The following is a 27,558-nucleotide window of genomic DNA, read 5'->3' on the forward strand; positions in this document are numbered from 1 at the left end:
ATAAATTGGTTAGTCTCTAAGGTGCCACAAGTACTCCTTTTCTTTTTGTGAGTACAGACTAACACGGCTGTTACTCTGAAACCTGTCAGTAGGAAGAAGATTTCAAAACGTAGAGCTGGATTTTCTACACTGTGTATTTCAGGGATTTCAGATTCAGAGTTTTGATGTGGCTTGTTAGAAAGATAAGAGTCTACTGCACAATTCTGAATTCAGGTTCAGATTATAAATGACCCCCTCCCCCACAATTTAGGGGTGTGCAGGTCTGGGGTTTGCTTTGAGCCAATCTGTTGACATAACGTGTCCTATTTGTGCTATAAATGTGCTATTTATAAATTAATGTATCCTCATCCACATCCAGAGCAGTCACCCTAGCTGTTCTGCCCATCTTGCAGAGTCTAGGAATTTTCATCATAGCCTCATTATTGTTTCCAAAATACAGGTGAAAAATGCATGCCACTTTTAATGACCACTCTCCATATTTGCTGTCTGTATCATATTTCACAGTGTTGTCAACTCTTGCAATTTTATCACAAGTCTCTTAATATTTGGTGTTTACTTAAAGACCCAGCTCCTGATGTCAGGTGATTATATGAGAATCTTAGCTTTCATTTTAAAGAAAGGTTAAGTTCCTAGCCCTCCTGGTTGCAGAATAAAACCTGAGAGTAATCTAAAAGGCTCCAAAAGCAGAAAGCAAATAAATGATTTTGGGGGCCTGACTCAGATTTCTGAATGCCTGGAGATGGCAGTACGGTTTCTATCATCTCATGCCATAAACTGGGTATAAGCGTTACGTGTTTGGCACAGCTCATTTACAGAGTGTTTTACGCAGGGCACTTTGTATGTAATAAATAATAACTATCACACTGAACAGCTGCAATTCCAAAGAGAAAATGTATACATATGTGCTCAGTCTCATAGTCCTCTGCAGCAAAAGTGACCTTAGGGGATACTTACTGGCCTGAACTCCACTACTTGAGGGGTGCTGAGCTGCACTGATTGACATTCAAGGCAAAAGGAGACGTTGAGGCTCAGCACCTCTCAGAATCAGGCCCTGAATTATTTTTTAGCACCTGTCAGTAGATGTTTACCATCTTTTCTTTTTGATCTCGAAACAGCAGGGGTCTCTATTACAGCTACAGTGCATGGCCACTGAATGCATATCATGCGGTGCAAGTACAACTGCAGAGAACCACTCATCAATATAATCCTGGCCCTAGAGGGACATCTTTAGCTGTAAACATGGCTATACAATGACCCTGTTATTGCACATACCCTTGTAAATGACACCTGTCAGTGCAGCTGCACATGTACATTGATATTCCCAGCAGCAGTGGCATTAAACTTTGGCAAGTCCCTTTTTACTATAAATTCAGCAGTACTAAAGCATATCTCTCCTTTACACATAGGGCCAGATTTCAATTTCAGCTACACTAGAGTAGGTCCAGGTGTAAATGCATTGATTTCCAAGGGATTACTCTGGATTCACACTAGTGTAACTGAGGTCAGAATCTGACTCTGTCTCAGACTGTACAAATGGATTCAAACAGTTGATTTCTGATCTCTTGCCCCACACAGGTGTTGGGGGTCCCAACTGAGGATACCTGGCCAGGACTTTCCAAGCTTCCCAACTATAAACCAGGTACAGTCTCACAGAAAGAGCTTCTACATGCACTCTGAGTTACTAACCTTTTAAGAACTGGATCAGTAATTTTCCATTAAAAAAATTCAACGCCTTGCAGAAATTAGGGGGGGGTCTTAGTACATCCCTAAAGCTTAGATTGATTTAACATTTTGTTGTACCAAGTGCTGAAGAGTCAGGCTTTGCCTACACTAGCACTTTTGTTGGCAAAATTATGTCGGTCAGGTGTGTGAAAAAACACACCCCGACCGACATAAGTTTTACTGACAGATTCGCTCGTGTGGACAGCACTATGTCAGCGGGAGATGCTCTCCCATTGACATAGCTACCGCCACTCGTTGGGCGTGGTTTAATTGTGCTGGTGGGAGAGCTTTCTCCCGCCAGCATAGAGCAACGATACAGGAGACCTTCCGGTGGTGCAGCTGCAGCACTACGGCTGTGCCACGGAAAGGTTCGTATGAGACATAGCCTTAGTTAGGGCTAGTCTACGCCGGCAACGTTAAGGCGCTATCGCGGCAGTGCTTTAACATGGCTTGTGTAGTCACGGCAGAGCGCTCTCTCAGTCGCAGGAGAGAGATCTCCCGGTACTCTAAAAAGCCCACTTCCATGAGGGCCGCGGCTCCCAGCACTGGTGCACTGTCTACACTGACGCTTTACAGCGCTGAAACTTGCTGCGCTCAGGGGTGTGTTTTTTCACACCCCTGAGTGAGAAAATTGCAGCGCTGTAAAGTGTGAGGGTAGACAAGCCCTAATTAGTCTACTGTTCAACTTAAAGGGCCAGCATCTCCTATTTTACACTGGACAAGGTGACAAATACTTGTAGGTATGATCTAACTATGCCTTTTATTCTTATGGAGCTGAGGTCTGAGGCCTTTAAACTTTGTTTTCAAAGGTCACTGCTCCTGATTCTGATGTGGGCAAGGTGAGAAGTGTGTGTGATTTATAAAGCTGGTTTATTCTATTTCCATGCAGGCTGGCTGAGAAGTCTGTGTCCTGAACTTCAAAGGGCCAGTTGTTTCTTATTTTGATGTGGGCAGATTGAGAAGTATGCTTTGAAAAGCAGGCTCTCTCTCTCTCTCTCTCTCTCTCTCTCTCTCTCGTTAATGTTTTCTTCTGGGATATCTTTCAGTGCAATATATCCAAGTGTCAATGAGGGGGAAATGATGAGCACTGATTCTCAGCCTCTCAGCAGGATCATTCTCTCAGAGAAATATAAAAGTGAAATATTAAAAACCCTGGAACGTGAAATCCATCCATCCGCAGACTTAGACCTCACTCACTCCCTGAGAGGTGGGAGCGGGGAAATCTATCTTGAAAAAAGTGGAGGAGGGAAAAGAAGTGCTTTGAGCAAGAGGTTTACATGTTTAGTAGAGCATAGTAACATCCCTTCAAAGGAGTGGGTGTTGCTCTGTGACCCACTCCAAGACACCCCTCCTTTGACTCCAACACTTGGACACTAAACATCCCCCATTTTCACATGCTAACTGTGATTGGATGAACAATAACCTGGTCTCACATTCTAAAAGACTGGAATCTTTCACACAATTAGCCGAGACACATTAATCAAACTGGCGTGAAATTTGGAATGTGTCGCCTTCTTCAGCAACTTGCTAGTCTGGCTGGGGAGGGAGCACAGAGCAGACAGTTGGGGGGAAATGAACGGTTTTCCTCACTAAGTGCTGGATTGGGATACTCTCACTCAAAACAGTGATCAATATTTTATAGCACAAACTGTCCCAGACTGCTTGTGGAATAAGGCAATCCTTATGCGACTAAGGGTAGCATAATCTGACCCAAGGAAAGGAATTTTCTGATGTCAACAGAATAAACGGGCCCATTCACAGGCAGAGTTACGGTAAGCTTTAGCACCAAACTCCACCCAGTCCAAACTGTACACATTCAAATGCTGTCCCGGGTGACCGTGATGACACCAGAGCTGATACACTTCCATCCACTATGGCAGGGGGATTCTAGGCAGTCTTGAAATTGTTTCAGCAAAAATGGATCAGGCCAGCTTAAGCAGCTCTGTCTGGTTTTGAAACCACTTCATCTGAAGTGGTCTGAAAACCGGTAAGAAAGTTTCTGCAGTGCAGACAAGCCCTAGGAATTCATGAGGGCAGAGCAGGCTTCCCATCTGCTATGAAGCCCACAGGCAAGGCATTTCTGTGGGTGGGGCAGACTGGGAGCTGGTGGACACATCCCTGTATATGTCCCCTCTATTCAGGCACCCACATGGGGGAAGGAAGAAGGATGTGCTGCAGTCCCAGCAACTACTAAAGCCACTTCTTTGTAAACCAGCAAGAAGGATTCCCTTCCCGTCCTCAGAGCCCCCCTGAATGACTCCCGCACACACCTGGCGTCTCTTGCCATACTCTCGAGCCAGCATTTGATTCTAAATCAGGAATACATCAACCCATTTGGATAAAATAAGAACCTACCTGGGCATCTGCCCTCGACATGAACTGAACCAAGCCATTTCTGATGGAGAGGGGGAGAGGATATATGAAACAAACATGGTCACTTTTTTAAAATGTATTTTTCATTTGCACACTCTTCTGCACTTTCTGCTTCCATCCAAAGCAAAAGTGCTGTTATCCCTAAGATATGCCAAGCCTGAGGGGAGGCTGTGGAGATCGGATGAGAGAACCTTTTCTCTTGAGATTATTTCCAGCCCAGCTGTGCCGATCCAAGTGGCTGGGATGGTTCAGCTAAGCAGAGAAACTTCCGAGTGCTTCTCCAAACCTAGGTACTAGTCTGTATATAGCTAGTACCATTGAAGTCCCAGCACTGCACTATAAGCACAGATAACAAATAACCAGGTCCATGCCTGGAGACACAGAAGGAGAAATATCACAAAACAAAGCACAGAGGGTCTGATCCTATTCTCATTGAAACCAATGGGAAATCTTCCATTGTCTTCCACAGCGCAGGATCAGCTCCAGAACTGAGGTGACCTCACCGTTTTGTAGTTGAAAGGGTTCCTGGACTAGATAGGTCTGTAGGAACCTATTAAACTGGAACCTCCAGGTGTACCTGGCACCATGAGGGGCTCCCCAAGTGTAGCTTTGCCACAAACCCTGACCGAGGGGTGACATGCAGTTGTGCAGGCCCTGCAATCACTTCCTGCCCACAGGAGGGGAAGTAACAGCCCCCTGGGAGGATGCGCTCTCATAGCCTGTGCAAGGCAGTAATAGGGCACCTTAAGCCCCTTTGCTCCCTTGCATAAAACAGTTCAGAAGAGGGCCCTATATTAAAGAAAACTCTGTCCTTCCTTTACATCATTTTAACCCACCTGTCGTTGCTTATATGCCAAATCCTCAACCCAGGTCCAAAACCCAACTGAACAGGAAGGTGAGGCAAGGAAGTCTCCCTCAAGCCAGAGAGCAGTGCCCTGGGCTGCCTTGTCCACACACTTGCCCTTGCACTCCACCTCTTTACACATAACTGTGGATCCACGGGCACGCTGCCCTTACTCTGTCCCTGCCTGCACGGCTGCAGAACCAGTCACTGCAGCATGCTGTGGGTATGGAAAGCCCCTGTTTGGGCTCTCAGTGGCCCACCTGCCAGTCCCACTGCACTCAGGAGCCACTGTATCCTCAACAGCAATGGCAAGACTTTGCCCTGTGTTTGTTCATGTTTTTGTCCCTCTCCTTTTGCTTCCTGTGAAAGAGGCAGTTGTAGCTCTGTTAACACTATTTTTGAAAGCTCTCATGCTGTGTGAGCTCAAATCCTTGCATTAATCTACTGCTGTGTTCATTTCACCACACTGAAAAGCAGGGAGTTTAAATCCCCTCTCAACTCTATTTGTGGCACGAGAAGGCCAGTGTCTTGATCCATCTCCACTAATGGTTACAAGTTAGAATCTAGACACCAGGGGTCAAAGGCAGGAAAGAATTAGGAGTAACAGCATGACATTAACCAATGCTTTTGCCGGACTGTAAATTAGTTACTGATATACTGAGTTTTTCACATCTCCGCTTTCTGACGCTTTTCTGATTCCAAAGGGAAGGGAACAGTTCATAATGTTCTTACAACTTTGTTAGAACTCGTTGCCTTAAATGCCTTTTACTGCATAAGCTGAGCAACAGAAGAGCATTTAGTTTTTTCTGTCGGTTAGTATCATCTCAATCGTGATAGATGAGCTTTACAAGGAAGTTCTTCTGATGTAGCAATGACATTTAAAGCAAAAGAGGCTCTCTAGTATCATTTATCGAATATATGCAGGCGGCTCTGCTACCAGGAATGGGATTTAGATGCTTCTAAAAATGAGCATTTTTTCCCCCTCCTCCAAATATAGAGGTATTTTCAGTGTCCCTTGCCTTTTCAACTTTCCACCAGCAGATGGAAGCAAGAAGCAACAAGCACTGAAACACCAGCATCTAATTACATTTTTGCAAATGAAGTCTAAGCTCTCAGAATGTGTGGGTTTTTTTAATCTCACTTTCTATACTGAGACTTCATTTAACAAGAAGTCTCTATGGGATAGAAGGAAATTGAATCCTAAAATGATGGAGATCTTTATTTCATAATAACCTGCGTATGGTTTTGGACCCAAAGGAACCCAGGAACTCATGAGCAGTGCCGTCAGTCTGCAGGGCAGCTTGCTATGTCTGGCATTGGCCATGTACTGCAGTCTATCCCACACAGCCACACTGATTCTATCCGGCTGCACCACCAGTTTTGCTGATGATAGATATATATTTTCTTGAGGCAAGGTGGGTGAGGTAATGTCTTTTATTAGACCAACAGAAATTGGTCTGAAGAAGTGTTCTGCGTAAGCTTGAAAGCTTCTCTCTCTCACCATCAGAAGTTGGTCCAATAAAAGATATTACCTCACCCACCTTGTCTCTGTAATATCCTGGGACCAACATGGCTACAGCAACACTGCATACAAGTATTTTCTTATGCATATATGCAGAAACATTGCCTTCAGTTAGCAGCATTTAATATCATCTTCAATAAAAAGAAAAAAGAAAAGGAGTACTTGTGGCACCTTAGAGACTAACCAGTTTATTTGAGCATGAGCTTTCGTGAGCTACAGCTCACTTCATCGGATGCATAGCACGATGAAGTGAGCTGTAGCTCACGAAAGCTCATGCTCAAATAAACTGGTTAGTCTCTAAGGTGCCACAAGTACTCCTTTTCTTTTTTCTTTTTACGAATACAGACTAACACGGCTGTTACTCTGAAACCTATCATCTTCAATGTTCATCAAATGGGATTGTTTATTACTTTAACTTTTGTCCTCTAGGTTTGCTTGTCTTATCATCTGCCCCTTAGCGGGTCTTTTGTTTTGCAATGAGGAGGGCTTTTCTCATGAGCAGACACTGCATTTTGAATTTATAGAAAATAACAGAATTATTGAGTATCTAGGGTTTGCACTCATTGTTAGTGAAGACCGATCAGCCATAAATGGTATCATTATCTTGTGTGTACATCACCATAATCATATATCACTTGATCAGCATTTCACCCATTTTGTTGAACAGTATTCAATGATCCTTGAATTCCTTTATCTTTCATCTTCAATCAGTATCTATTTACATAGCTTTAAAATTGTAGGTCTGTTTTACCGTTTGGGGCAGGAACTATATTTACCAGGGTGTTTGTAATGTGCCTCTTACAATAGCGCCTCAAGCCTGTCTGAGGTCTTTGAGAACTACTTCAAATAAGGATAGTAATAATATTTTTTTCCACACTAATGAAGTTGGAAGGTGTCCATCTTGCCACTGGCCTTGTTCAGAATATAGGAATTGCCAAACTAGATCAGACCCAAGGTCCATCCAGTCAGTGGCCAGAACCAGATGCTTCAGAGGAAGGGGCAAGAAACCATACAGTGGCAGATCAAGGATACTTTCCCCCCTCCACCAAATTAGGTCTCATCCTGATCCCTAATAGTTAGAGATTGCCTTAAGACCTGAAGCATGAGGTAGTTACAAATTCTGGCAGATATAACTACTTGTAAAGGATTTGAAAAACGTGTTTTTTAATATTAGTCCTGTATCCCCAGGGATTAAAGCAAGTAGCACAATTTTGTTAGCTCATCATATTTAAAAATGATGTTTTCAAAAAAATAATTACATTTTGTCTAGTCCCTCATCTATTATATTATAGTTCTTTTCTGAATTTTGCACCTGTTCCCAACTGAAATAATAAAATAGTAATTCAGACCTCAATTCAGGGAAAGATTCATGTTCAGGAAGGGCACTTAAGCACATGCTTTACTTTACAGTTAACTTTTAAAATCCCAATGTGCTTTCCTGAATAGAGATGGATTAAATCACATGTGTAAGTGCGTTTCCTGAAGCAGGACCTAACATTTATAGTGTTTTGCATACGTTTTCAAAGCTCTGTACACACCATATGGCAAACACAACAGTACTTACTGAAGCAAAAGACTCCTATGGGAGTTTTGCTTGGGCAAGGACTGCAGTATGTTGCTCATTAGCTAATCCTAACACCACCACTCTGAGGTAGATAAGTATTATTCTCCCCATTATACAGGTGGGAAACCCAAGACAGAGAGGTTAAATGATTCACCCAAGTTTACACAGCAAGGCAGTGGGATGTTCAGGCATAGAATTCCGGAGTTCCTGGCTCCCAGCCTTGTGTTCAGAACACTAGACAACACTGTATCTCTAGCCTAATTTAAGAGGTAGAGCTGGTTGGACCTCGGAATCTCATTTCACAGGAAATTTCAAATTTTTTCATTCCAAATCAGAATGAAAATTCAAAATTTTGAAATTTCCCACAGAATGGGAATTCTGAAATTTTGCTTAGGAATAATCAGAACATTTCATTTTGACTTTACTGGTGCTACTTTTGTGTTATATTATATTGTAGATTATAACATAATAAAATGTAACACTGAAGTCTGATTGAAATGTTTTGGTATGGTCAAAATGAAATATTTTGAATTGTTTGAATGATTTTTTTCAAAAACATTGATTAAATTGATACATTTCCATAAAACATTCTGATTTTGTCAAATCAGCATTTTCTGATGGACAACTCAACTGTTTTGTCAGAAAAATTTCAATCAGTTACATTAATAGGCAAAAAGTTCTATAATAAGCTAAATAATTATAAATCATGTAAAATTATAAATAATTTTACACTCTCTTTGGGATAACATTATTTCTTTTCATCCTTTTTCTTTGCTCTCTGCTTTCAAACAAACTGCATCTCTACTCAATACGACAAATAATTACCACAAACTTACTGAAAGGTGAGAAACCAAAATAAAGCAAAAAGGAGGGGGAAAGGAAGATCCCAGGGAAATGGTTAACAGTGATCCAACAGGTATATGGATTTGAGTTAATTTAAATGATTGATTAGAGGAAGGGGTTATAAAAGATGCTAATAGTAACTCCCAGGGAGATATTTCCAGAGCTCTGGCACTAAAACAGTAATGACTCTAATCACAATGTATACAGTCACCTACTATTAGTGACTTCATTGACATTTGGCAGCAGGAGTCTGCTACATTTCTGAAATATTGCTTACACTGTGATACAATCGAAAGGTGTCAGCTACTTGTTTGCCCAGCCTAATGGGGAAAACCTGTTGCTGAAAAGATTAAGTTTTGAGAGCTTATTTACTTATGTCTTTGCAGACATGTCTGTGCATCAAATGAAATAATGCATGACCCAGCCCTAAAGCCTGGCTCCCCACTGTCTTGCACCCTCTGTATTTATTCACACTCACTTTCCAAGGGTGTAAATTACTACACAAGGTGCAAGGCAAAAGAGAATCAGGCCCCCAGTTAATAGTCTACCCTGAAGTAGTTTGTGGCTCCAAACAAGGTGGTTGTATTAAGCAGTTACGCTGCTACCAAAGGCAAACCATGAGCCTGATTCTACACCGCTTGAGCCAGACCCTAGCTCTGAAGCTGTTTTGCACTGTCTACTGGCACAAAACTGGCTAAGCCAGCTACCTGAGGATCTCCCTGGTACATGTGGCATGGGGCTAGAATATGTGGCTCTATGCTACTCCATCCAGTTTCTCTTAGGATAGAGAATGTGGCCAAGGAAGAGGGGCATGTAGAACACCCTTGCTCTCCAGAGATCATCATCGTCACAACAGGCACTCAAGGGCCTTTACAGATGGGCACAAGCTAGAGCACCCTTGAAGCCGCTCTAATGTATACTGGGGCGTGAACCACGCCACAAACAGCCCCAGGACAGGGGGGCATAAAGGTAGCACACAGTCTCCTTCCAACTCCCTACCTACGGGACTCCATTGAAGTCATGCTGCCAGAGCTTTCCCAATCCCAACCCACCACTAGCCCTGAAACTCCCCTCACTTTGAGGGAGGTGTGACAGGGACCTTGTCCTGGGATGCATGTGCCTGTCCCAGCAGTCTGTTTCAAGGGGGTTCCAAGGCAAGGAAAGGGCTGCAAAGAATATGTAACCTAGCCTGAGGCTGCATTAACTTTTCTGAAGACTCCTGGTGAGGTTGGTGGAAGAACAATGCACGTCCATTCCTCCAGCCTGGCTTACCTCCTTCCTCTACACTGAACCTGTGGAAAGCTGTTCAGAGATCTGGGAACAAGGGGTGGGGTGGGATCATGTGACTGATATAACCAATGTTCCCCTTTGGAGCAGAAAGCATAAGATCTGCACACTGATCTCCGGGAGGTTGAGCTGGCTCTCCTACAGCAATTAATTACACTGTCTGAATTGCACAACTTTGTGTTTTCATCAGAATTGAAAAAGAATTTGAATTGGAGTTGTTTAGGTTGCCTCATATTCTCCTCTCCTGTGTTCTCTTAACACTAGGATTTGAAAAGCCAATCAGCAGAAGGGAACATCCCCCCTCAGGGGGAAGGCGGGTGGGAGAAGGTATCAAAGAACTGCCATCTGTCCATTCATATGTTTATTAATTAAGTTATAGTTCTCAAGAAGTTCCAAGAATAAACCTACAGTGTATTTCTGATTTTACCTAAAATCATACTATTTTTAAGCACCTACCTACTCTTCTGTACCATTGTGGCGATTACCATTGTGGCAGATTACTAAATATTACATTGCACTGTAAAAGTGAACACGAGTTTGTGACAGAGCTCAGTCTTAATTTTGTTTGTCTTATAACTCACTGTAAAGTTATATGTCAAGGCAGCTAAGTAAGTCTGGTAACAGTTTCAGCCCTTACTATCTCAGATCAAGAACAGGAGGACTTGTGGCACCTTAGAGACTAACAAATTTATTTGAGCATAAGCTTTCGTGAGTTACAGCTCACTTCATCGGATGCATGCATTTTTGCAGATACAGACTAACACGGCTGCTACTCTGAAACCAATCTCAGATCAGTAGACACAGTGCATTGCCGTGTGGCAGTTTTGGGAGTGCTACTTCAATTACCCTTAGAACTGCCAAGGAATCCTGTAGTCATTGTAGTAAAACGATGGTAACTATACACCTGTATATCTCAAACTTGTAAGTCAACATGGTGAACATTAGTAAGACTAGGAGTACTTGTGGCAATTTAGAGACTAACAAATTTATTTGAGCATACGCTTTCGGGCTCTAAGGTGCCACAAGTCCTCCCTTTCTTTTTGCGAATACAGACTAACACGGCTGCTACTCTGAAACCTGTCATTAGTAAGACTGTTGTGCTTTCAGTGAGACAGCACTGTGGTTAGGACATACTGTGGACCCAATCCTGAAATCCTTACTGACTTCAGTGGGAGTCTGGCCTATGAAGAGATTCAGGAATGGTCCCAAGATTAATTTAATTAATTTAGCAGTTTCTTGTAATATTACTACAATAGCTATAGTTCTTCCTTAACCTTCGCCTTCCTGTAAAACCTGTGGGTTTGATTCAGTCCTGCTGCTAGGGATGCCTGGAGTCAGCTGTGCTCTAGAAGTGTTTGCACTGCTACCCACTGTCAGTGATCTGCCAAGTGAGGGCAACTTTTAGATGTAGCTAAGACTTCATAGGAGTCCTCTGCCAATAGCGTCTGACTCTGGCTGCCCTGGCCAGCACTGCACACTTTGGGTGACATTCATCCCTGTTCAGAAAGCCTGCTTAATACATATGAACCGCTTAAATCCCAGTTAAGTCCCATTTTGAACACCATGCGCTGTACAAGCCTGCTGTGGGCTTTCTACACAGATGTGAACATCTCCTTGGAAGATGCACTGAGTGATTTTGTGGACATCCTAGCAAAGTGGGGAATCACAGGTGCTTTGTGCCTCTACAATCCCACCCCAGCAGACTTTGCAGGAGGCGTAAGAAGTGGCGAAGAAGGCTCCTTTCACTCTCCCCACCTCAGTGCACTCATGCAACAGCCAGGCGCTACCTTGTGACCCTAAATGTGAATATACTGGGCCAGACCCTCAGCTGCTGTAAATTGGCACAGCTCCGTTGAACTCAATGGGCGAAATCTTCAGAGGGTATACATCATCATAAAACCATTGAAGTCAGTGGAGTAATGTGTCACCAACAGAGGATCTAGCCCATAGAATTTCTGGACTACAGACTACTGCATTGTGGAAAATAATGGCTCCTTCTGAGCCATTTCAATCTAAAGGGATGCAAAGCAGCTGCAGGAAATCTCACATTAAAAATTATTTTGAAGGCTTTGGTATTAAAATGGCTGTGCAGATGCAATACTTCCCTTGTCTGAAATGAAATACAATGGACCCTACTAATAGTTTGGGAGAGAGTGAAACTCCATTGAACAGTGAAGTGGAATGAAAGCCCTGAACTGTGTCAGTGCATTGTGCAGACTGCAATTCCAGTGACAGGGAATTGTTTGGTGATAAGAATGTACCAGTTAAAAAGCTCAAAGGAGATTGTTTCTTTCTTTTTTTTTCTTTTAAAGCTTCAAGTGACTAGTCCATACTATGGATGCCATAAATGTGACGTTACATTAATTTTTGAGCTTGAAAAGTGGAAGATGACATTTGAAAAATCTGTTTTCACTCTCAATGTATACGTCACAAAGATTCCAGTTGTTTTGAAAATTGACCATTAAAAAAACGAACCCCCTCCCAAACTGCAAAGTCTGCAAGGTTTCAGTTTGCTAGAAAGATTATAAAGGAAGCATGACAGTGGGAATCTGGATAAGCACACTTAGCCATCCTAGAGCAGTGGCTCTTAACCTTTCCAGACCACTGTATCCTTTTCAGAAGTCTGATTTGTTTGTGTAACCCTAAGTTACACCTCACTTAAAAACTACTTGCTTACACAATCAGCCATAACAATACAAAAGTATCACAGCACAGTGTTACTGAAAAATTGCTTACTTTCTCATTTTTACCATTATTTTATTTATTTATTATTTTAATTATAAAACAAATGAATTTGAATATAAATCTTGTACTTACATCTCAGCGTATAGTATATATACCAGTATAAAACAAGTCATTGTCTGTATAAAATTTTAGTTTGTACTGCCTTTGTTAGTGCTTATTATGTAGCCCATTGTAAAACTAGGCAAATATCTAGAGGAGTTGATGTATCCCCCTGGAAGACCTCTGCGTACCCCCAGGAGTACACATATCCCTGGTTGAGAACACTGTCCTAGAGCCCTCACTCAGGCTCTGTCTTGCAATCAGATCCATAAAGGCAAACCCTTGCACCTATGTGGGAGCTCCTGGACCTCAGTGGTCCTCTCTGTGGGTGTAAGGGTCTGCCCAGGCAGATCTCCTTGCTGGATTGGGTCCCTGGTTCTGACTAGGCAACACTACCCCTGATTTCTTAGTCTTAGGTTTTGGGGACTGATCTTGCTTCTGTGGAAGTCAAAAGCAAAACTCCCACTGGCTTTAATGGAAACAGAATCAGGCCCAAGACCTGCCCTCATAGGTGTATGAAAAGAAAGGGTTACAAAACGGTAACAGCCTTATTAACATCACTGCTGATATTCAAGTCCTATAGGAATAATGTATATTTATAAATGCTACAGCGACAGATTCTATAGGAGCCTTTGAAATTCCAAGCGCGTGTTTTTGTAAGGGCTCAAAGAATGGTTGGTTGCTTGATTTTTGTTTAATCTTTTGATTGCATATTAACTTTCTAGAGAGGGTCGTCTCCAGTAGACCTCAGAGGCTCCGAATGATCTGTGCCAGGTAAGCTACCTATGACAGCAATGTCAAAGCGGCCTCTGGGTTTGTTTGTTTTTATATGCAACCATTTAACTTTAAATGAGCTTCAGTAAGTTCAGGATGAGTACGGCAGTTCTTAGTAATAATCAGACCTGCCATAAGGTAAGCATCAGACTCTGAGAGACTGCAGTAGGGATAGGCACTTAGTGGCTTTATTATTCTCAGACAAGCAGCAGTTCAACAGCATTATGTGTGGCTGTTTGAGGGGCACAATTTGATTCAGGAAGGTTATGCTTTCCCAGGCCCTCTGGAGCAGACGTGATGGCCAATTTCTCTTGCATAGAAATAGTTGATAGGAATATTGCCAGAAAGAGTTAGTTAAGGTATACAAGGGTCTTGTCTACACAACATCTTGGGGTTAATTAGGGCAGGAGAACTCACATTCTTCAGTGACCAAATGCTACTAGAGATGGCCTGGGCCTTGATTTAGCAGCTCATCCTAGAGACAGCACTTCAAACACTGCAGTAGAGCAGAGTACCTTTCTCACTCACTTTCTCCTGGGCTAAAGTGTCAGCATTAAAATAGCTCCCCCTCCTCCTTCCCTCCACATCTGTCCACCCCACGGCCAAGGAAAGGTATTTATAATCTGGGAAATTGCTTTTCACTCAGCACAGTACCCAAATCTATTTCAGAGGGCCTGGTCACTACAGTTTGATTTGATCAATAATAGAGAAGTATTATTGTGAAGTGGCTCCGAGAGGATTGAAGTCTTCCCTGGTCACTGCTGGCTGGCAGTTTTTAGTCAGATAGGTCGCCTCATAGAGATAACATCCCTGCACCTTAATCCCTGAAGATCGGATATGAGGTCAGGAGGGGAACATTGCCTGATCATGGACTGGCAGCAGCAAGATCATGGACTGTTATCCATAATTAACCTGGCTGTACCAGATTAGGAATAACTCTGTGGAGGTTTTCGATGCCTGAAATAAAGCTGCACAATGTGGCCATGGACATTCAGCACTACAGACCTTCCCTCTCTAAACACCCCATTGTGCTAGGTGCTTTGCACAAACATAGGTTAGCCAAAAAGACTATTCCTGCTTGTAACAGGGAGCAGCTGGCCCTCCTGTCTCCTGCCTCTGTAAAGTCACTCAGAGGCCCTTGGGTTCTGAAACCACTGGTGCTTTTATTTACAAATTTGTGCTCCTACCACCTTCTCACCATACAGCTTGTACAGCTCTGGGTTCCTTGGGTCTAAACCCAGAAAGGAAGGGCTTTCTCCTTGTGTGCCCTCACTCTCCTCCATCCCACCACCCCCACTTCCTTCTTCCCAGCCTCTTATATAGCCCTGGGCTAACTGGGCTGGCAGCTGGCTCTCATTCCCCAATTAGGGCAGGTTCTTTCCAGCCAGCTCCACTTTATTCTCTGAAATGGGGCTGGCGTGGCAGGCGGCTGATTCTGCCGTGTTTCTGCTCAGCATCCTGTCACCACTCCACTCACACACCTATAGATCCAGGGTGGAATATGGCCTTTACACAGTAACTACCCTTTTCATCATCGTTGTTCAGTACCTCACTGCTTTGTCCAGTATCGCTCTATGGGAACATACGCTCTGCTGTAGAGCTGGCATCCTTAGCCTCTGTTCTGAATTTCTGAAAGGAGATGCTGCTGAAGTCTTCAGCAAAGTACCGTTCCTAGACGCACGTGCAATTTTAATCCATGTCTTCAGAAACTTTCAGGAATACACAAACTAACATTTCTCTAACTTGAATTCCAGGCTCCCTGCTTGCTACCATTAAAAACAGGGAAATGGATGTATTCCCTGAAACCATGCTGGGTGGCACAGCTTCCTTCTCACTCCTCAGAGTCCCTTGGTAATAGGACCCAGTCGCTAAAACTTGAAAGGGTCCATTACAGATCACACCAATGAGCTGGCCAGCGCCTTGGTGGCAGAGTTCTGCACTGAATGCTAAACCCGCTTTGATTCTTTGTTTCTGACTCTCTAAGTGAGCAGGATCTAAACACTACAGAGGCAGCACGCTCAGTTCTTGAGAAGGGAAGGAGAACTTCATCGTGTTAAACCCTCCATGGCCAGTTAAGGAGTTCTACCCAGTGCTTGGTAGCTGTGTGGAGCCTGGAAGAGGGGTACTGGAAAGCTTGGTGGCATTGCATGGAGCCTTGAGCATGGGGATACCAAGCAGGGCAAAGGGGATCATAGGAGAGGGGGAAGAAGAGCCTGGCACACTTTTTCCAATGGTCTGCCTTCCCACAGGCTAACACCTAGAATTTGAGTCCCAGTATCATACTCCCCTACACAGCAGGGGCTGGTATGGTTTTGCTTGAGGTGAGAATTGAGCAATCAACCATCACAGCCTAGAGAAGCTAAGACCTGACTTTTCCCAAAGCTGTGTGCTCTAGCGTCTCATTTTTTTAACATCCTCTCTCCTCAAAACATGACACCCAGAGCACGAGGCCCTCTGTGCAGCATAAGCATCAGAGGAATGAAACAGTAGGACACATGGGCGATACCAGTCCTGTGATGTCATTTAGAGGGGAAGCACCAGCTGGGGTAGTCAGCAGAAACACAACAGGCCAAGCTCTGATGTGCCACCTGATGCTGAAACCCCAGGAGCAGAGCAAACAAAGTAAAAGCCGTAAAACCAAAAGCACTGTTTTTATTAGTTTGCTTGTTTGTTTGTTTTCTCTCTTTCACTTCCTAGTCTCCCAGCTGCCGTCCTCTCTGGGAGTCGGCCACTTGCCATTGGCATTTGCTGGGCATATTTTCTTATTTAAAACATTCATCCTGAGCAAGTGAGTCACATCGGCACACCCCCAACACATTTAGAGCCGAATTGCATGGCCAAACTGGAGGGTAGTAGACGGGGAAAGGATATTTTGTTTGGCTTCTTAATTCTGAACGCAAATCTATAGTGGCCACTGAAGGTATCTCTCTACACAGCAAAGAAAAACCCATGGCGGGCCCGTGCCAGCCTTCTTGCGCTCGCAGTACTCAGGCTACGGGGCTGTTTCATTGCTGTGTAGACTTCCAAGCGCGGGCTGGAGCCCAACCTCTGGGATCCTCCCACCCTGCAGGGTCCTAGAGCCCAGCCCCAGCCCACGCCCGGAAGTCTACACAGCAATGAAACAACCCCACAATGCGAGCCCGAGTTGCTGCATAGACATACCCTGACAGGTCTAGCAGAGTATTGGCAAGTTGACATTTGACATTTTCTCACCTGTACATTTCTAAGAGTCTGACCGTAATAGTAACTTGTGAGGTTCCAGTTATGACCCATGTAACATACAGCCCTCAGTAATTGCAAAGTAACAATTTATCTTCAAAAGGGAGAAGGGAGGATTCTAAACAGGTTTATTTGGAGATAGGAATAACCAAATTCCTGGACATATGCACCCTCAAAATGGAGTAAGTTCCCGTGAAGCTCCAGACTTCAGGACAGGCCCATATCTCCATTACGGACATACCCCAATTCCCCAGATTGTACACCTCCCCCCATACCCAGCTTTAAGGAAGTTCAGATCCAGATCTGGTTCCAGATCTTAGCTATCTGGCTTGGACCCATCTCTGGTGCAATTTATTTCTCTTGCTTTTCTAGGCTGGGCCGGGTGCCAGGAGCTGAAGACCTCGCATTGAAAATGTTAAAAGCTTTTCCTCGAGAGCGGGTCTCTGCACAGGATGCACTTGTTCATAACTTCTTCAGCTCTCTGCCCTCTCGGCTGCATCAGCTTCGTGATGGTACGTTATATCCTGATTCCATCCCAGGAAGAAGGGGGCTACTTCACATTTGATTTGTTAAGAGCATCCCTAGTAAATTCAAAGCCTGAGGACTCCTCCTAGGCTCCCATAAGCTGCAAAGTTTTGGGGCTCTGCGCTGCAGTTTGAACAAGTGTTAGCTTTTTTCCCCAACACATGACAATATTTTAATATTAGAAGAGAACATGGAGGGAACCTTAATATTGGGGGTTCATTGAAAAAGGAATGGTGTGAATGCCTTGATATAATGCCATCCTTTCCCAATTGTGTGACTACGTGTCCAAAGTTCCTTCCTAGAGCTGGATGATGCTGTATTTTCAGAGGGAGTAGTTTAATTCAAATTGTGATTTGCTCATATCCTGAATTCCCAGCTGCTTGGCGCAATGTGTTAGGCCTGGTTCCCTGAAATAGACCTCCTGCTGCCTTTTGAAGTTTGAAGACACCAGCTGTCCCTTGCATCCTGTCAAACCAGCTCTCCCTTGGAACTACCTACATTTACTTCTCTCTCCCGCTGTAGCTCACTCATCACATAAAAACAAAAACCACACATTCACATACTACCCCAGTACCTAAAGAGAATAGTGCCTGCCTAGCTACGGAGCTGGAAAATCTCTTATTTTATATATTTATATTTTATATTTTATATAACCCTGTATAATGTGCCCAGTGGTCCTGGCATTCTCCAAAGATTCCTGGGCACCAGCTCCTTTTCTAGATAAGGGTGATTAAGGAGGAATCTTCTTGGACCAAGCTGCAAAGTTATTTGAAAACTTCTGTTTTTGGATTTTCTGACATATCCTAAGCAAAAGAGCTTGCAGCTAGCATCTCTCCTGCACTGCCACCTTTCTGAAGGTGCTGTGTGTGTGTGTGCGCGCGTGTGTGTATATATATGTGTGAGTGAGAGAGACACATCTGTATTCCTTTTCTGTTCACCCAGCCACAGAGCACAAATCTACTTTGACAATTTCAGAAAAATGAAAAGATGGAATCTCGCAGGAGCCTGCCTGTGCTGGGGGGGAGGTGGGGAGCACTCACAGCAGGAGGGAAGTTGACTTTTCTTTATACATATAGGGTTTTTTCCATGCAGAGTTTAAATTATGCCTGATAAAAGGAGTTTCGTGGCTGTTTCAGTTCTTTCAAACCCTCCTGGCTTCCTCCCAATTAAATGAGGTTTGTCAAAGCCACAGGGCTCTGCTGCTGCTGGAGAGGCGGACAAGCACTTCCTGCAGTGACATCTCAGATCCCCAAGGGAGGAGATGAAAGTGCCAGTGCCAAGAGACAGAGAAAGAGAGAGCGTGGAAAAAATAGGTACAGAGACAGACAGACAGTGAGAGAAAGGAGAAATAGGAGAGGGAATGAGACAACAGATTGGCACAATGTGTCACTCTCCTGGACAAGATATAATATCCAAGGCATATTTCCATACAGGAGATGAATTCTTTTCACATGGGTTTATATACCCATCTCGTATTTATTGTCACTGGTATTGCACAGCATAGCAGCGAGAGGCACCTCAGTGGACAAGAAATTACATATCGTTAGCGTAGCGACGACTATGCTGGGAACAAAATTAAGTCTATTGGATTGAAACAAGTACAGTATGATTGTACAAGATCATATCCGTGAGCAACTCATTAGGACTGTACAAATTAGGCAATTTTGAATAATTCCCAATGCATCCATCTCCATTGCTATGATCATGTAAGACATTTGTTCTCCCATGTCATTTTGGTATCACATCATTTTGGAACTGAAATGTAGCATTCTGGTTGCTATGATAACAGTGCAGATTTTAATATGTTCTGTTCCTACTCTGTTCTGAAGGATGCTGGGGGGTAGTTTCTGCCCTCAGAAGGAGAAAGTTAAAGCAGGAGGGCAAAGAATGAGATGGCAATAAAAGGTAAAAGGGGGGTGGGTAGACTTCAAGGGATGCAGGGAGGAACCAAAATAAGGGGGCAGAAACCAACATAAAAAATGCTCCCCCTGGAAATTCTTTTCTCTTTTTGTGAAATAATTGTAGCCTGAACTGTCCTTTATATAAGTTGCCCTGACAAGTTTATAGCCAGAGGATATCTTCTAAAGGTTACTTCTGAGGGGAAATTGAGGGAATCAACGATTCAAAGGCAAGAGCCCTCCTAAATAGCATCTTTGTGATTACTGAAATGAATGCTGATGGACAGACAGTGGCTGCTGGCCCGTGAGCCTGAGAGTTGGGCGACAGGAAGCAGGGAGCTCTTTCTTCCCACTTGAGAACCCTGAGTAGAGGGGGCTAGAATGCTGGCCTTTGTGCTCCATTAATACAAGCTACTGGGGAACTGGTGTAACCCACACTAGCAGAGTGTGGGTCTTAGTCCGCCCTCTACTGGTTGGTCCACATAAGAAGATACAAGCTACCAGCTAATGTACTCCCCTTTAGCGCCAATGACAGAGATTCAAGCTTTCAGCACGGTAGGTCCTAGGTTCAAACCCCACTCACAGTCCAGCTGGGCTCAAATACATCAGCACCCCTGCTGTATATCAAAGGGTTACGGTCTTGCCTTTTTCAGGATGAGCTGGTAGTCTGGAGCCAGCAATGCTGTCCCCTTTAAAAAGGTGTAGCAATTTTCACTCCTTCTCACCCTGAGCTACCCTATGACACAGCCCCCTGCCACAGCAGTGCAGATAAAGCCACAAGCTAGAGCTGTGAATTGCATCTTGCTGCCTGGTACGGCTCAGGATTTACTGCCTGAACACCAGCATGTCGACTCAACCATTTATGTGGCAAAACAGAGCTCCCTCTTCCTTTCGTTCTAGTACCCCACTTCCAATGGCCTTACACTAAGGTAGCCCCCGAGGTTGTGTGCTATCAGAACTAAGGCAGAGTAATATTTGCCATAACTGCAAATTTAGTTTATTTTTACATTTCGTTTGCCTTCAAAGGCTTTAGAGCTGTCCTTTGGGATGGGAATGCAGCAAGCCGTGACATGTTGTGGATGTCACCAATATAGTCCTGTAGGAAGAACTTAACTAGAGAGCAGCTTCACCCAAGCGCCCAAGACTGTGATGCTTGATTAGCAGCGATTGAGGAAGCACAGAGGTCTGAGCTTGATGTGCCTTCAAGTTCCCATTGGACTCAAGGCCCAGCTCAACAGAAGCCTTTCTCACAATGTGGGTGACATTCAGTCCTGTGCAGAGGATCAGCCCAAGGTCTACAGACCATTAAGTCTCACTCAAGTCCTATTTTGAGGGGCTAAGTAAGATTTAAGTGGTGCATAGGCCTGATGCTGGGCCTTTGCTAGCAGGGAAATTTCACCCTTTGTGAACTGGTGATGAGAGATTTCAAGACATGCAAGAGTGCTTCCCAGCCACCTTCAGGCACACATGTGTGTCTGCTTCGCCTGGTTGGCCTAAAATTCCCCATCGTTGCTACCACCACTTCAGTTCCAGTGTGTGGGGGTGCTGGTGTCAACAGGGCACATGCCTTTTAGCCGCTGTATCATGTAACTCTGCTCAGAACACAGTGCTTAAAACAGCACTACCTTGTCACTGCCTACACTAGAGCTTCCACTGCTGCTACCACTGGCCCAGCTGCACCGGTGAGAAATTTCAGTGCAGCATAGTGTAAACAATAGGCAGCCTGCAGGAGGCTTCTGTCTGTGAAATAATCTCTTGACTGAGTCAGCTGCTTTGATTAGATTCTTAGTCACAGTTGAAAAGTTTATGTACTCACATCAGTGTCCGACCATGTGCCTGATCCACCGCTGAGTTCTGCTGTTGGGATGGAGACATCCTCAGGACTCACGGTTAGACATCTCATGTTGAAAAGCAATTTTAGATGCATTGGAAGATTTAAGGCCATTTTAAATGTAAAAATCCAGTTTTAATATGTCTTATATGGGCGTGACTCAAAGTTCTGCCTTTGGTGATAAACCACCACCTCAATTTATGCTGGCCCATGAATCAAAGCAATCCTTTCTATAGGGCAGGGGTGGGCAAACTTTTTGGCCTGAGGGCCACATCGGGAAATAGAAATTGTATGGCGGGCCATGAATGCTCACAAAATTGGGGTTGGGGGGGGGGCAGTGAGGGCTCTGGGGCGGGGCTGAGGATGAGGAATTTGGGGTGTAGGAGGGTGCTCTGAGCTGGGATTGAGGGGTTTGGAGGGTGGGAGGGGGATCACGGTTGAGGCAGGGGTGCAGGTTCCCGCTGGGGGTGTGGGCTCGGGGGTGGGGCTGGGGATGAGAGGTTTGGGGTGCAGGAGGGTGCTCCGGGCTGGGATCAAAGGGTTTGGAGAGCGAGAGGGGGATCAGGGCTAGGTCAGGGGGTTGGGGCATAGTGAGAGGCTCAGGGGTGCAGGCTCTGGGCAGCGCTTACCTCAAGCGGCTCCCGGAAGCAGTGGCATGTCCCTTCTCCAGCTCCTATGCGGAGGTGCGGCCAGGCAGCTCTGCACATTGCCCCATCTGCAAGCACTATTCCTGCAGCTCCCACTGAAGCACCAGAGAGGGCCACTGGAGCACATAGGAGCTGAAGCAGGGCCATGCCGCGGCTTCTGGGAGCTGTGTGGAGCAGCCCCCGACCCAGTGCCCAGCCGGAGCGGGCCCAAGCCACGTGGTACGGGCCGCAACCCAGCACCCTGGCTGGAGCAGCACCCAACCCAGCGCCCCAGCTGGAGCCAAGCCGCATAGTGTGGCCCCCGACCCAGCGCCCCGGCTGGAGCGGAGAAGCAGGGCAAACCCCAGACCCCGCTCCCCAGCGGGAGCTCGTGGGCCGTCTTAAAACAGCATGCAAGCTGGATCTGGCCTGCGGGTTGTAGTTTGCCCACCCCTGCTATAGGGTTATTTCTGGACAATTTTCCAAATCTTTTCTCATTCCTTACTCAGGCAAAATTCCCATCAGCCTCAAGTGGTCTGATTTTCAGAGAGGCTGACTTGTATGGGAGTTCTGCCTGTGTAAAGACTGAGTGCCTTTATACCACAGCTGTCGGTAGCAGGCAATGCAAGGGTGCATCACCCTAGAGCAGGAGCTCCTGGAGGCAGAGTACCTGAGGCACAGGCCTCTGGAAATGTAGCCTCTGTCCTACTTCTGTCAGGAGCACAGGGGAGTAGGGCTGGGTGATGGGAGGGAAGGAAGGTTCCCTGTGTCTATTCCCCCATTCATGCTCCTGAAAAAGTACAACTAGCCTTGAGTATAAACCTCAAAGTCTGGCCCATATGCACTCTGGCAAACTAAATACAACAGACAATAAGGTGAATGCTGCTCTCAGTCACACTACTGTAAATCCAAAGTAACTCTACAGTGGACCTATGTTTAATAAGTAAATGTTCAGGCAGCAGAACGTCCATGACTGATGGGTGCTGTTAATACCCTTGAATATTACAGACACCACACAGTAAGAGTCTGGCTTATTTTGTCTACAAAATTGTATCAGAGGTTTCTTTAAGTTGCACTTTTCCTTTAAGATCATTACAGGCAAATCTAAAAAGATTTAGCTGTCTTGTTTGCTGTGAAAGGTGCTGAGACCAGCAATACCATTTAGTCATTTTCCACTCTCAACTGCACTTCTGCCTTCATCGGGTTATCAGCAGAGAAGCGTAAATGGAGATGCAGTGATCAGATTTCTAAGGCACAAAAGTTAAAGCTAAGTTTGAGACAGTGACAGCAAGCAGCCATGAGCCTAGGAACTCAATTAGTCTGAAAGACAACTATCTCATTATCTTTCCCAAAATGATATAAATACATAGGAATTTAAAAATTTAAAATAAACTCTCTCTATTGACTGTCTAGATGACTGAATTTCCCTTCTCAATTTCTTTAAACACCCACTTTAGTATTTATTTATTCTAAGCGCGAAGCAGCCGTGATAATTAGACTGTCAGATTCGGTAAGTTAATGAGGAGTCACTGGAGTGGAAGGTTTTGCATTTGTGAGATTGCTGAAGGAGAGAAGCTCTATGCCTTTGCTCTCTTTCTCTCTCCTTTCTTTTTCTTTCTTTTCTCCCTCCACTGGGTGGGAAGGAGAGAGCTTGGCAGTGCACAGATCGATTTGAATCCTTTTGATTAGCGGGTTGCATTCCCACCACTGTTCTGCCAAATAATGTTTTCCTATTGTTTGTTTGCTTTAAAAAAAAAGGAGCAAACAAACAAAAACAGAGATGAGATTTTTAGGGAGCCTGAGTTTCAGAAACACACCTGCATTCTCTCCTTCCCTCTCCAAAAATGCATAAGAAAGTGAGCTGTGAGAAAGAAGTTTCCAAACTAATTTATGTCAGGTGATATGAACTGCCAGTATTAGCAAAGTAGTAATGTAAGATTCCCCCTTCCTCACACTTTACAAATGGAGGTACTGTAAACCAAGGAAAGTGATTACAGGTTTGCTTCAACTGAAACTTGAACAGGGGAATTTCAGCAGTTCTGCAGTTGAAAAGGTTCCCTCTTTCCACTGGTTAAACAAAGTTTCAGTGGATTTTAGTTAACTAAGGGGGGGCCTGATCCTGCAAAGACGTAAGCACACAAATAATTTCATTCATGTGATCAGTAATGAGATTGCTCATGCACTGAAGGGTTTGCGGGATCAAGTCCACAGCTAATATGTTTTACAGCATCCTATACTTTGTTTTCTAAAGTGCCTGCTCCTGAATTAAATGCCATATTTTTAACACCAGGAGTTGGGGACAATTGTGATTCAGATAAACAGTTTATCTGCACTAACACTAATACAAGTGGAAGGATTTGCCTGGGTGAATGTCCCATGTATACGAAACTATATTTCTCTGAACAGTGGCTTTGGGAAACATTAGGCAGATCAGAGCTTCTCTGGTGTCTCTGCAGCCATTGCTGCTCCCACCCACAATTTTAGGTTAAGAAGCAAAGATATTTGCAGGTGGAGTGAGAGTGCAGACAATACAGAGCAGGTATGGTGAGGAAAACATCCTTTTCAGTCTCTTTCCTCAAACTTGGTTTCTCCACAGCACAGTCACTGTTTACAGTTCCGGGAGTGAGGCTGCAGCCAGAAATCTGTGACCTATTTGCTCCTTACCAAAAGGGTCATCGCCAAGCCAGTTCAAGCAAGTTTTGGTGAAAAACAAGAATATTCAACAGCCTTTTAGGTGAGGAACTAAAAGAACAGTGTTTGTTTTTCACTATAGAAGCTACTGCCAACATCCTCACCAAATGAGAGCCCATAACGAGTCCCCATGTGGGCTGGTAAGGCCCTAAGGTGGGGAGAGCGGGACAGAAAAAGGTTACAATCGCTCGTCCCATGGCAAAACCCATGGCTAAGGAAAGGTTAAGCAGGAAATTCTAAAAAGTTCTTATTCCTGAGCTTCCACCCAGGTGGAGGAAAGGGGGATTGCAGGCCTGTAGCCTCCAAACACAGCTACACCAACATCCACAAAGATATCCTACAGCTCTCAGAATAGCCAGACAGAGGGCAGACCTGTCTGCCACTAACCCATAGGCCCTCTCCCTTACCCGCCATCTGAAGGGTGTAGGGGCGAGGAGCAGACTCTGCAGGCGTTATAGCTCATAGCATTAGCAGCATTGGCTCCCATAGAAACTTCCCCATCTCTATTTTTAACAGCAATATGTTTGCCACACCAGCTTCCCTAACTCTCAGACCAGTGCCCTCCCCGTGAGGGCAGGATGCCCCCTCCCCCAAATATTTTTGAATTTCATGTCATTCGTAATTACAGGACTGCTTAACGTTTTTCTTTGCTTGGTCTGCATTTGCCAATGGTGAGTTAATCAAGTTTTGCAGTTAGCTTCTGAGCATGATCAGCAGTTAATTTCTTCAAACTTGCTTACTGGTATTAGTTTCCCAAACATTTTTCAGTCATACAAAGAGATTACTGTTGAAGTAACTGGGGAAAGGTACAGGCGCTCTACTCATCTGAACAGGGTGAGTCCTAACAAATGTTCCCTGTCATGCTTAGAGTTTGCACTATATACATTCCTTCAGGGGTGTGTATACCCTACATTAGATTATCTGAGCCTAGGAACCACTGATGGATGGCTTCTCAGCTCTGGGACTGCTGTTTGTTATATTAACCTATTCTAGTTCTCCACAGATCTCGAGGCCGGAATTTATTGTGTAGGCCTTTTCCTTTTAGGGTTAAAAATGCCAAAATGTACGCCCAGGTATACTCCCCACTACCACTCATACCTTCATTATCTAAGGCTACGTCTACACTGGCAGAGTTTTTGCGCTGTCAGTTTCACCGGGAACCGGTAAAAGGAAAGCACTGGTTTGTGTTCTCACTTACTTCCAGAGGGGTCAGATCGTGTTCACATTTGCAGCACTTCCATCCCCGATGAGAGCCACACGCTGAGGGCAGCTATCCCACAGTGCAGCTCTCTCCATTTTGAGGATAGCTCTTGTGGGAAGGGGTGGGAGGTGATCGCGAGGCATCCTGGGTCCCTGCACAGCCTCCTCTCCCCAAACACTGATCAGCTCCAGTAGCTCAGCATTGCTCCAAGCAGGGGATCATTTGCTCCATGGAGCAGCCATTGTCACCTGGCCAAATGATAAGTGAGCATTTGCCAAGAAAACAGGAAGGGGAGTTTCAAAGTTCCCGGGGCTTTACAGGGGAAGGGGCGGACGTCTGTTTATCTGGCCTCAGAGCAACAGAGCTGCTGGCCAGAGTGGTCACCAAGGTGCTGTGAGATATCCTCCGGAGGCTAAAAGCTGTGTAAACAGGAAGAAAGTGTCTTCATTTGCACATCACCGCAAAGTAGCACCAGTAAGAACTGTACGCTTCTTGTGGAGGTGATTTTCTGTTTGCGGTGAAACGTCTGAGTGTAGACATGCCCTGAGTAACTCAGCACACATGCCATGGATCAGATTATGCTTTCAATTACATCATTGTAAAACCAGGACCACTTCAGTAGATGGAATTACTTTGGGTTTAGATCAGCATAACAGTATTATCAGAATTTGGCCCTATATGTGATCTAATGTCTGAGAAGAGCTAGGTAAAGATGCTGAAGTTGTCTTAAATTATAACAGCATTGATTTTACCTGGTTTGTATTTCAGTTTTACTGGGAAATTGTTAACTTAAAACTCCCGCTTCTGTCTGAATACCTTTTACCTACTATTGCTACAAATAACACCTCAGATCACTATTACTGAAAGAAAATACAGAAAAAAAGTTCCATTTTTTTTTCAGTTTGTTTACTTTGTGCATTTGTCAGGAGATTTTGTGCAGTCAGTTTTGCTGTTTCCTCTGTGCAGTCAGATAGGTCCTGATCCTGCAAACACATGAGTAACTTTATTCTGGTCAGTAATTCCATCGAAAGCTCTAGGACTACTCACTTGAGTAAAGTTATGCTCGTGCTTCAGTGTTTGCAGGATCAAAACCTTAATCAGTTTGCCCCATTTTTGGGGGTCTTTCACACACAAAATACACAATCACAAAAATAATTAATTTTTAAAATATTTACTAGATTTCATGTTGACACTATTCCTTCTTATTTCCCCATCTCTCTCTCTTTCACACACACGCCTTACATACTAGACAAGTTTAAATGTCACTCAAGCTTTCTTCCAATGTTCAATTACTGGGATGTAATCTAGTAGTGTATGAATTTAGATTTTTTAATTTTTATTACAAAAAGAGTGAGATGTTAAATGTATTTTAAAAGCTGCCAATTAAAAGCAGGTTTAAAATAATCTAAATAATGGTAACTTGGCATCTAAAGCACAACATTATGCTCATGTATGAGAAAGTGAAACGGACTAGAAACAGGGAAATTGGCAGCCTGCTTTCACTACTCAACCTGAATGGGGTGCAAAAATAAAAACAAACAACAGAACATAAAAGGTTCAATGGTGGCTTTGCCATGAACTCAGAGTAAGGGGCACCACATCACTGTCACAATCTCCTCCCTGTACTCCCTGTGCTCTGTGAGGAAATAAAAACTGTGCCAAGTCCATATGCAGGATGTCCTATGTTCCATGCCATAGCTCCATTCAGTCTCCACCCTGTTGTGAACATCCATCTGAAGGAGAGGGAATTTAGTGGTACCCTTAATGCAAATATCCAATATAGGGGCCCCTTTATACCTTTGTGCTACTGAACTAGCTGGGCCACAAGGGGTGTCCATGCAAAGCTTAGAGTTG

General features: G+C 44.4%; 1 protein-coding gene across 1 annotated transcript in view; it reads left to right on the plus strand.

The window, feature by feature from the left end:
- Positions 1-27,558, plus strand: part of CDK15 (cyclin dependent kinase 15) — a 55,057-nt gene that overhangs the window by 26,532 nt on the left and 967 nt on the right. The window contains exons 10-14 of the mRNA XM_074966884.1: positions 1,576-1,639; positions 13,610-13,617; positions 16,799-16,826; positions 17,253-17,444; positions 24,409-24,546. Coding sequence (XP_074822985.1) covers positions 1,576-1,639; positions 13,610-13,617; positions 16,799-16,826; positions 17,253-17,444; positions 24,409-24,518 — 402 coding nt within the window. The 3' untranslated portion in view covers positions 24,519-24,546. The remainder of the gene's footprint in view (positions 1-1,575; positions 1,640-13,609; positions 13,618-16,798; positions 16,827-17,252; positions 17,445-24,408; positions 24,547-27,558) is intronic.

This window comes from Natator depressus, chromosome 11 (genome assembly GCF_965152275.1).
Source record: "Natator depressus isolate rNatDep1 chromosome 11, rNatDep2.hap1, whole genome shotgun sequence".
In the NCBI taxonomy this organism is placed as follows: Eukaryota; Metazoa; Chordata; order Testudines; family Cheloniidae; genus Natator; species Natator depressus.